We start from the raw sequence: 10,880 nt of genomic DNA on the forward strand, positions 1-10,880 counted from the left end.
CCTCCCCTTCGCTCATCTCTCCTCTGCCTCTGACATTCTTGACATCCGTTCTGTTCTCTTTCATGTCTCTAATTATTACTTTTTAATCTCTATTTTTCCTCTCTGTCTCTGATTGGCAGTTCTCCTACCTAGAGAAGCTCCTATTGGTCCATGGGGCGTGGAGCTACAACCGTGTCACCAAGTGCATCCTCTACTGTTTCTATAAGAATGTGGTCCTCTACATTATAGAGGTAAGAGCCTTGCCACCACACCCTCTCTGTTTTACACACACACATGCGCTTACACACACACACGGTTACATTAACAGAGACGTTTTGCAGCTGTTTGCCGACATGGCTGACAGTGATGGACGAGGTGCCCTTCTGGTGTCTGCTTTCTGTCTCTTTTGCACACACACACACATACACACACAAACACACACACGCAGACAAAGCAGGCGACCCTTGGAGCCAAGGTCTCGTCACTGCTGATCTAAACACACATTTTTTCTGTTCGTGTGTGTGTGTGTGTGTGTGTGTGTGTGTGTGTGTGTGTGTGTGTGTGTGTGTGTGTGTGTGTGTGTGTGTGTGTGTGTGTGTGTGATGAAGGGGCAGACCACAGCCTTGGCCCGCCTGTTATGATGGGTATTTGTCAGCTGTGCTGTGTGCCCCCCCCCATCACCCTCTGTCTGACATTAAGGATGCCAGCAGGTGCAGGTCCTCATGGGAGCCGCAGCCTGTAGCCCACTGTCCCCCTCACACCATCACTCTGTGTGTTTGTGTGTGTGTGTGTGTGTGTGTGTGTGTGTGTGTGTGTGTGTGTGTGTGTGTTTCCATGATTATCTCACATGATTGGCTCCCTGCAGGGCGCTCTAGGCCAAAGGTTAGAGACTGTCCCTGTCCACTTAGTGGAGACAGAATAAGGGGGATGGGGGTGTGTGTGAGTGTTTTTTTGTGTATCTGACCTCACCCTTAGGCTGTATGCTCCACTGTATGCCCCAGGAATGCCACAACTCCCACCAGTGGCCCCAAACATTTTGTCTATCTGCCCCTCAGATCAGCGTGTCTGTGTCTACTCCATAACTCTGTGTGTGTGTGTTTGTGTGTCTGTCTGAGCAAGGCGTTAATGAAGGTTTCCCCTGGGCCAGAGACACATTTAGGCACTGTGTTTCAGTAAATTAACTTCTATAAAGTCAGACAGTGGTTTCAGAGCCAGCCACAACTTGCGTGAGGAATGCTTTTAAAACTTTATGCCAGATGGCTAAATGGAGCCACAGGAAGTGCAGCTACTATACAAGCATGTTTTTTATAAAAAAAAAATAAAAAAAAAATCAATGTAAAAATAAACATCACTGCCAAGTTGGAATAACTTTTGTGAAACTAATTTATGTGTCAGACAGATAGTCAGCTAGATTGAGCATTTTCCAAAACTAGGAGCACAATTGTAAACGCTGCTGCTTTCGGATGCACAGGTGATATTTGCTTCTTGTATAAGGGGGGGGGGGGTTACCCTGATGGGGTTGGAATGAATTGCCCATTAGCCTTTTATGTGTTTGGCCATCGTTGTTGAAAGGAAATCTGAAAGCCTTTGCTCAGTTTGTGCTGGACTGTCTTTCGTTTTTAAGCTCTCACTATAGCTCACGTGGTCAGCACCTCACTGTGTCCACTTCCTCAAAGTTAAAAAAAAATGGTTGTTACTGCCTATCAGATTCCACAATCCTACCTGATTAAGATAAATTGATCAAAACTACTGAATAAAGAAAACGGTGCGCAGGATTTCCCGTCTCATACGTAATTCCCTGTGCGCTGTCTCAAGTTTCTACCGGTTAATTTTTTCCTTGTCTGATGTGAACAGAGGCGTATATTTGGCCAATTCTCCCCTGCTGTTTCCACTATCAGTACCTCCCTAAGGCAGCTTTACCCTCCACTATTGTTCCTCTCATCCCCTCTCATCCCTCTCTTTGTGTCCCAGCTCTGGTTTGCCTTTGTGAACGGGTTCTCTGGCCAGATCCTTTTTGAGCGCTGGTGTATAGGCCTCTACAACGTGGTGAGTATCCACCCTCACTCTCAAACTGTCCCACTCGTCCGCTCTTTTTCATTTATTCGTTCCCTCTCTCAGCCACCCCCACCCTCTTCTTGTGATACTTAGTTGATGTTAATTGTCCTCTCTTGCTTTCCGCCTATCTCTCCATCAATGTCACTCTACTTTCTCTTCCTGTCGCTGCTCTTTCTACATGCCAGAGACATTCGTATGCATATGTGTGTGTGTGTGTGTGTGTGTGTGTGTGTGTGTGTGTGTGTGTGTGTGTGTGTGTGTGTGTGTGTGTGTGTGTGTGTGTGTGTGTGTGTGTGTGTGTGTGTGTGTGTGTGTGTGTGTGTGTGTGTGTGTGTGTGAGAGAGAGCGTGTTGCTATGTGTTTTGGTGACTGCTGTGTGTACTTAAATGTCTGACTGCAGAAGCCTTCAGGCTCCATTTTTAAAACATTATTTGAATTCCCTTTAGTGTGATTGTCCAGCTACTTGAAGCGTCCGTGTATATGTCTCAACACAGCTCTGTCGTTAAGTGCATTAATGGTTGAATATGTCTCTTGTGTGTGATCCAGATATTTACTGCGCTGCCTCCGTTCACTTTGGGAATATTTGACCGGCCATGCAGCCAGCAGAACATGCTCAGATTCCCGCAGCTCTACCGAATCACCCAGAATGCCGAGGGCTTCAACACCAAGGTATACGCGCACGCACCGACGGTCTGCGTTCACATACGCACACGAACAAACTACGTGCTGCATCTGAAATCAAAGATAAATCTGCCACTTTTTTTGCACTCATGCGTTTATCTCGTCACACCTTGCGGCGAGTGATGCCTGCTGTTTGTTTGAGACGCCAGCGTAAACAAGTGTGGCATGGAGACTGGGATGTTTCCATGGCAACCCCTAATGAGATTCATAGGGCCAGAATAAGGAAGTCTTTCATTTTAGAGGGTACACCAGCAACCCAGCCCACTGTGTGTGTGTGTGTGTGTGTGTGTGTGTGTGTGTGTGTGTGTGTGTGTGTGTGTGTGTGTGTGTACAGTACAGTACAGCAGTTGCACTTTTGATGGCAAGAACACAGTGGAAGTTGTGTGTTACTGTGAGGAATTGCTGTTTTTGTATGTTTGTATGTGTGTGGGGGCATAAATGTGCTTTGGCATTACTTTGCACTGACATGTTTCTCCTCTTTTCTCCTCTCTCTTTCTGTCCATCTCTCTCTCTCTCTTTCTGTCTCTCTCTTTCTCTCTCTCTCTCTCTGTCTTTGTCTTTCAGGTGTTTTGGGGACATTGTATCAACGCACTGATTCATTCTATTATCCTCTTTTGGTTTCCACTCAAAATGTTAGAGCACGGTAAGTGACGTGCCGGAGTAATTCCTTGACATTCCCATTCCTTGTGTATATTGTGTATATTGTATTTATTAGTGTATATTTGGTGTATTTTTGATGTATATTTCCATAGATGTTTATTCTATAGATGTTTATTTTTCTGCTGTGGTAAATGAATTTCCCAGTTGTGGGATTAATAAAGTTAATCTAATCTAATCTAATAACTGTGGATGGTAACACTTTGTCATGAGGCGTCTGCGTGCGTGTTCCCCACAGACTCTCCCTTCCAGAACGGCCAGGGAAATGACTACCTGTTTGTGGGAAATATGGTCTACACAGTAAGTATCTTACTTCTTATTTACTATGTGTGTTTCTGTTTGTATTACGTTTTTTTTTATGTCTGTGTCTTTTGGCATACAGATGTGTTCATATTTTTGCATCTGCACAGTATTTGTGTACACACCAGCGCTGTGCAGCTTCCTCGGACTCATTATGAGTCTCCAGTCACTCTGGTCTCGTCTAGCCAGTCCGTCTCCTCGCCTCCCCGTCCATCTTTTTCTCTCTGTTCACATCTCCATCTCCCGGTCTCGCTATCATTTTACTCCCTGCAGTCTCATGTGAATGTCAGCAGTGTTTATTTGTTGTATTATGTGTGTGTGTGTAGACTACAGGGGGCTGTGGGGGTCCTGAGTAATTTTAGCAGACATTGCTGAGTTTACTGCAAAACATTAATGTTGATTATCTGCACTGTCGCCACTGAACTAATCCGGTTTCTCTGTGTTTTTTTTGTTTTTTTGTTTTTTTTTTAATTTGCCCTCCCTCTCCCCTGTGTGTGTGTGTGTGTGTGTGTGTGTGTGTGTGTGTGTGTGTGTGTGTAGTATGTGGTAGTTACAGTGTGTCTGAAAGCTGGAATGGAGACCACCGCGTGGACCAGGGTAGGAACATTAACACACTCTAATACGCCACACCACATGCACTGTATTTTACTCAGCCGTTGATAAATAAAGAGGAGGGGGTGGGGGGAAGGGGTGGGGGGGCCCACTCTGTGAGGATTTTACTGTGAGGATTTCATAGAACCTGGTCTAAATGCTTCACAGTCAGGAAAGGCCTGGGAAAAGATGTGGCTTACCTTGATCTTGTGGCAGAGGTTTGAGGTTTTTCTCAGACTGCACTTGCTTGCGCCTCTTTTTCCCAAACATCTCGCGTAGGGCAGCAATTCTTTTTCCATTGCCCCCGTGCAATATTTTGAACTTTTCCGCCGTCAATAAAACTCGATAAAAACAACACTTCCTCACCATTCATGTCACTCAAAGGCCTTTACAGTGAAGAACCTGCGAGGAGGTGTTGAATTTGCTCTGACAGATGAATCTTGTAAGGCTTGAATGGGCGTCACTGCGGCTCAGACAAAGCAAAGGAGAAAAACAGATCAGAAAACAGTGAGATCACCATCTGTTATACCAATACTAAATACAGAGACATAAGAGCGAAACAGATTTAATTTAACACGGATGTTCTCATTCCTTTTAAAATAATCTCATATTAAAGTCATGAGAAATATATTTTTACACTCGTCTTTATGGTTACTCTCAGAAGTTGATATTTTATAAGTTGTTGGCCTCACCGCCAGAGGAGCTTTCAAACAATCACAAACAATCAAGGATTTGGAAACAACAAAATCGCAGTAGTTTATTTACTGAAATTGTCACCTTTCGAAATAAAAAAACAACTCGCTGGAAAATTACTTTTTAAAGGTAAATTTGTAAGTTCCACATGTTTCCTATCCAGCCTACGTTGGCACTCTGGATTCCAGTGAGATACGGCAGCTACTATCAGTGTCTCAGTGTCCCAGCTCATCAACAGGCAGCACGGGTTAAGAGCAATTAACCCCCCCCACCCCCAGCCACGCCCCCACTCTTATAATGTAAGCATAGCATTCTTTACTATTAAAATATACCAGATACTAGATATATGCCAGATGACTGCAGTGTATATGGGCAAAACTTGTACAGCTGTACATGAACTTTGCTTTAGTAAAATACATTAAAATAATTTATAAAACTATGGATATTTTCAAGGCAATATCTGATCAAAATATGATTAAATAAAACAAAGATTTGATTCAAACTTTTATGTGACGTGTATAGAGTTCAGGCATGACATGAATTGGCTCACTGCTACTGTAGGAGAGAGAGGGAGAGATTGGCAGGATGGACAGAAGGGCGCTGACACCTTTGTCCGTTCAGCTGTCCACACAACAGCCTGGCAGTAATGAAGCGGGGTCCCGCTGGAATTCACACAGTGTCCACTTACAGCAGATCACAGAGAGTGGGATGAAGACAGGAGAAGGAGGGAGGGAAAGGTTGTCTATATTCGGATGAGCTGTATGTAAACTATTTGACCTCACGCTGTCTCTGTTTTCTGTGTCTTAATCTCCGTCTTCTCCTACACTCCCTCCCTTTGGCCCTTCTTCTTCTTCTTCTTTCTGTCCCTCTTTTCTTCCTGTTGTAGTTTTCCCACCTGGCGGTTTGGGGAAGCATGGTGCTCTGGATGGTCTTCTTCGCTGTCTACTCAGCCATCTGGCCCACCATCCCCATCGCCCCCGACATGCTGGGCCAGGCAAGTCAGCTCTCTGTAAACATGTGTCACTCATTTCAGTAACAGAGGGTGATGGGGGTTAAAATAGCCCCGTCCCCTACATCTCTTTTCTGCAACCTCCATCACCTGCCCCTCCCATCTTCTTGGTTACCAATACTTGGCGCCTTCGAGACTCACCTCTTGGGTGTTCCACGTCGGCACTGCTGGAACCCTGGGGGAGATTTATGCCCCTCCAGCCCCTCTCAGCAGGCGTCCCGCACCTGCTGCGTGTCACCCGAGCCCCGGTCTTTTACTGCCCTCTGTGGAGGTGTTGACTCAAGAGGGTGGGCTGCTGCTGCCAGTGGTGATGAGGGTCCAGTGGGGGTGAGGAAAGTTTACATGGGGACCCCTTGATTGAGAGACTCATTTTAGAGTTTGGGGATAAAGGCGGGGGTGAGGTGAGGTGCCCCACTGAGTGGGTAGGGGAAGGGAATAGGGCCGTCTCAGCTCCCCTCAGCCCATTAATTCAATTTGTGTCAGAAATCAGGAATGCGGTCAAATATCTCTGCAGCTGCTCAGTCTAACTGGGGAATGGTCAGAGACACTCAACCACCACCGCGCCCCAACCCTCCATCATCCCCCCTAACTACCCTATTACCTCTCTTATTTCTCCCAGCTCTCGCTATCTATATTTCCATCTGTCCGTTGGGGGACAGGGTAATGGAAAAGAGCTGTATATTTCCCCTCAGAATAACTGTGTGTAAATTTGTGCATGTTGGAGTTAATGCGTTCTGTGTGTCCAGCTATGTGTGATTTGTGTTGATTGTAAGGTGGTGGAAATCAACAGTCTGTTTCTATGGATATAAGCATAGAAAATCACTTAGCTTGCCTCCATCCTCTCAGTGTATAAAGACCATGTGATACACTTGTGTGTCCAGTGCTGTAAAAAAACACAACACTGTGTGCCTCTGTGTGTAGGTGTTTGTCACTAACAGAAAGACACAGTGTCTGAGTCCAGTTGGATCATCTGCACTGTGGTTGTGATTCCAGCTGCTGCAGGGGATATCTCCTAATGGCTTTCCGATTCATTTTCCTTGTTGCCTCCCCCTCATGGAACCAAATTGTCTCTATATCTCTGGATCCAAGCGCAGGACACAGGAAACACATGATACAGGCAATAAAGCAGTAGAAGTAAAGGATGTCATGGTGCATAAAGTGTTGTGTGACTGTTCACGCCTAGAGACAAAGAGTTAGGCTTGTGAAACACCACAGAGCTCTTGCAGATAAGCAAAAGGGGAGATATGTGGTAATTGAAAGAAAACCGAGGGATTTATGGGAACAGGCGAGGACAAGAAACAGAAGATAGAGTCACTAATAATGAAAAGAAGTTGTGAAAGAGTGAGATTGGAGGGAAGCACAGGAGAAAGAGATGTGTAGGAGTAAGAGGCAGGGAGACAGACAGACGGACAAATTGAAGACAGTGGTTAGATGCATGATTAATCCCTGGAGACGGACTGAGGGTGAGGGTCAAAGGTCAGTGAGGCAGGCTGCAGCTGGACTGCAGAGAAAGTTAGGGGGGGTCTGTGGTTAGTTGTGAGCATTTTTATCTTTTGGAATCATAGAAGCATTGTATTTCAGCTGTGGGATTACTGTGCTAAATCCAGTTTGTGGTGTAGATGCGGAGTGTGAGAAAGCTCTTAACTATGTTTGGCTAACATTATGGGTATTCAGCTTTGGCTAACTCTGATTCACTGTGCTACGTCTCACATTTCTCTCTGCCTGTACCACGTGTTTCTCTGAGCTCGTTGCAGAGAAAAATGACTTAATACTCGATTTGAATTAATATAGGAGCGAAATAAATGGAGCCTGTGTGTTGTCATTGCAGGCTGGCAGGGTGATGCAGTGCTGGCACTTCTGGCTGGGCCTGGTCCTGGTGCCTACTGCATGTTTACTCAAAGACTTTGCTTGGACAGCGTAAGTAGAACACATTTAATATAAATACATGGGAACTCCATACAGAGACTATTTAACTTAACTGAAGCGTTTACATAACCCATACTGAGTCTGTGTCAACACTTACGCACGCTTTATATTATGAATCACATGTGTCTGTAAAGTTGAACACTCACACTTTCCTTCATGGGTCTGATGAGCTTGTCTCCGCTTCGCAGCACACGTCGCACTGTGAGGAAGTCTCTGCTGGAGGAGGTGCAGGAGTTGGAGGCTCGAGCCGTCGACCCAGGGGCAGCTGTGCTTCGGGATGCCAGTGGCCGAAGGTATATGAAATACTACGCAAAGCATCATGGGATACTAGTTGCATTCATATCCAGTTTTATTGAGTCATCAATTATATTGTTCTGTTGATTATTGTTGATTTTTTATTTTTTTTTTTACCATTGTTTCATTTATTTTATGATTTTTTTTAAATAGTGAATTTATTATTTATCAAGGGATTATTAAAGTAACGTATTCCTACCTGTGGCACCGTCCATAGGGCCGAAGCCAAGGCTGAGGTCGCATAGAGCCAGAGCTGTCACAAGCTCACCGAGGTAGTTTCTGGGGTTTGCACTGTCCCACTGTGTGAACTGTGACCTCAAATGACCTGTGTGACCCACTGCTAGCTGCTTTGGAGTGACTCTCACCTGTTTTCCATTCACAACTCTCTCTCTGTTTAGCTTTTAATCCATCGCTCCCCCTTTGTCGTCAGTATCATTTCAAAATTTTTATTTCTCTGCTTATGTCCATTTTTTTTTTCTGTTCCTCTCTCACTGGATGGCTTCATAGCTGGATGAATTTGAACTGCTGTACAGACCTGGTGTGTTTTACTGAATTTGCCTGTAGTTCTCTTGCTGTGTCTTAGTCTTGTGTGCGTGGTGTCACTAGAGATGTGTTAGAACCTATTGCATTGTTTACTTCAGAGGGAACTTTATAGTGATAGATACAGTATGTACGTGGGGTTTGTCCCGGTTTGACCATTTTCTCACATACTGTATCCAAATACAATTTTAAGGTACTTTTATGTTGCCGTTTTTTACTCCACTACCTTTATTTGTCTACCTTAGTTACATTTTACTTTGTAGGTTCAGATTTCAAATTCAAAACATGACCCACAACAAAAATATTATGTTTTCAATAAATAAAAATGACCCAGCAGCGTCTTGATCAGCTGCATCAAAATGCTGCTGACATCTAAATGCATCAGTAATAACAATACAAGAATACAGGAAATATATAATATTTAGAAATACAAAAAAATGATTATATGTTAAATAGTATTTTGATGATTACACTACATCTTACTTTTAATTTTTTCATCACTGTTTGCTAGTCAGGATTATGAAGAGTTGTATGAGACTCTGATATTAAGATTTACTGTAAAAATGAGTCAGATGTGAGTCAACCAAGACGAGCTGCTTTTCTCAGAGCAGTGTTAGTTCTTGAAAAGAGCTGCAGAGCTCTGAGGTATGTTTTCAGGTTGAGGAGGGATGGGTGGGTAACCACAGCGCTCCTCCTGACCCTTACACCGGGCCCCCGTCCTGGACTGACCCTGCATTTAAACCCAGGATCCTAGGGCCCTCTCCATTTAGAATAACAAAAGTAAAGTAAGGTCGGGCAGAGATGCAACGGAGCAAAATGGAAAACAGCACATCTGTGTTTTAGTTCCTGGGGTAGGCATGGGGAAGGGGTGGAAAGGTAGAGTGCAGGAGTGTCTCGAGGGAAGAGTTCAAACGGAGCACATCCTTGGACCATTTTGAATCAGAAGCTAGTCAGAATGAAACATCACAGAGAGATCTTGAGTCGTACTGACTTTCTTTGGCCAAAGACTGCTTGAACAAACTTCAGAACTCCTCGTTTTTTTTCTCTTTTTTTTTCACACTCCAGTGAAGGTTCCCAACAGTCACATACAGTGTTAAGAATTTCCTAACTGCTTGCTCCAAATTTTAACCTCAGGGAGGCTTGCTTTTCTTCCCCATAACTACTTCGTTGATCATCATCACTGCTGCGTTAGTTCCAGGGAAACCCCGCTTGTGTGAATTTAATGCTCCATTGGCAGATAAGATAAAAAAAAAAAAAAAAAAAAATGTGTTCTTTCAAACGAAATTGGCAAAAATCAACATGCTGACATGTCAAGTGTTAGGTGTACTTCCAATGGCATTGTCTAATGATTTTAATAGCTGTAATGATGGTGATGAGGCTGGAGAGAGGTTTACAAATTCAGCAAGTGTGTGTGCATGCGTGCATTTGTGTGCAAAAATCTGGAAAAGACTTAGTTATTTTTGGTCATGGGAGGAGAGGAGCCATGACGGCGTGTGGTCTCTGAACAGAGGATCCAGTCTTCTTCTTGGAAAGGGGGGAGTTAAGAGGAGAGGAGAGAGGAGTGGGGAGTGAGGAATAGTTTACTGTGGATGTCCTGTTACTCTGTAGGCAGTTTATGAATTACGGTTGGGTTAAATTGAATGTCAAAAGCAATATCAAATCCACCTCCTACCAACCTCCACCTCCTTCAAACTTTCTCGTGAAATTTACTTTTTGCCGGGTGTACTGCAGCGTTTTTTTGCTCAAGGACACTTGAAGGTTGGAGGACCAGCTCCTTAATCACCATGCTGCCTCAGATGTGTGGATAGTTTCAGGCACTGATTGAAAGATAATTTCCAGTAGCCACTAATGGTGTTGTGTAGCAGTGTAGTAGAGTAGTGGAGATTCCCTCTTAAACTCCCTGTAAACAAGCGATTATGTGTCGTCACCGTGGAGTAACTGTCCTTCCTTTCCCCCCTCTCTCTCTCTCTCTGCAGTCTAAACGAACGGGCCCATCTGCTGACAAGAGTCTTTAGGAAAACACCTTCAAGTGTAGGACGCTCAAACTCGGTGCAGCAGACTGTGTCCCGTGAGTGTCCTGTCCGAACACACATACATATCAAAGTCCTGCCTCAACACAGGCCTTAAGGCTATTTTTCCTCATACTCTAACTAAC

At 44.4% G+C, this 10,880-nt stretch overlaps 1 protein-coding gene across 6 annotated transcripts in view; it reads left to right on the forward strand.

Annotated features, from left to right (window-relative positions):
• The window catches only part of atp8a2 (ATPase phospholipid transporting 8A2), a 49,651-nt gene that overhangs the window by 37,140 nt on the left and 1,631 nt on the right, over nucleotides 1–10,880 (forward strand). For all 6 annotated transcript variants that reach the window (XM_056364992.1, XM_056364993.1, XM_056364994.1 and 3 more), the window contains 10 exons: nucleotides 120–230; nucleotides 1,951–2,025; nucleotides 2,581–2,703; nucleotides 3,280–3,358; nucleotides 3,611–3,672; nucleotides 4,213–4,269; nucleotides 5,843–5,950; nucleotides 7,794–7,882; nucleotides 8,080–8,184; nucleotides 10,702–10,793. In XM_056364992.1, coding sequence (XP_056220967.1) covers nucleotides 120–230; nucleotides 1,951–2,025; nucleotides 2,581–2,703; nucleotides 3,280–3,358; nucleotides 3,611–3,672; nucleotides 4,213–4,269; nucleotides 5,843–5,950; nucleotides 7,794–7,882; nucleotides 8,080–8,184; nucleotides 10,702–10,793 — 901 coding nt within the window. The remainder of the gene's footprint in view (nucleotides 1–119; nucleotides 231–1,950; nucleotides 2,026–2,580; nucleotides 2,704–3,279; nucleotides 3,359–3,610; nucleotides 3,673–4,212; nucleotides 4,270–5,842; nucleotides 5,951–7,793; nucleotides 7,883–8,079; nucleotides 8,185–10,701; nucleotides 10,794–10,880) is intronic.

Source organism: Seriola aureovittata, chromosome 20 (assembly GCF_021018895.1).
Source record: "Seriola aureovittata isolate HTS-2021-v1 ecotype China chromosome 20, ASM2101889v1, whole genome shotgun sequence".
In the NCBI taxonomy this organism is placed as follows: Eukaryota; Metazoa; Chordata; class Actinopteri; order Carangiformes; family Carangidae; genus Seriola; species Seriola aureovittata.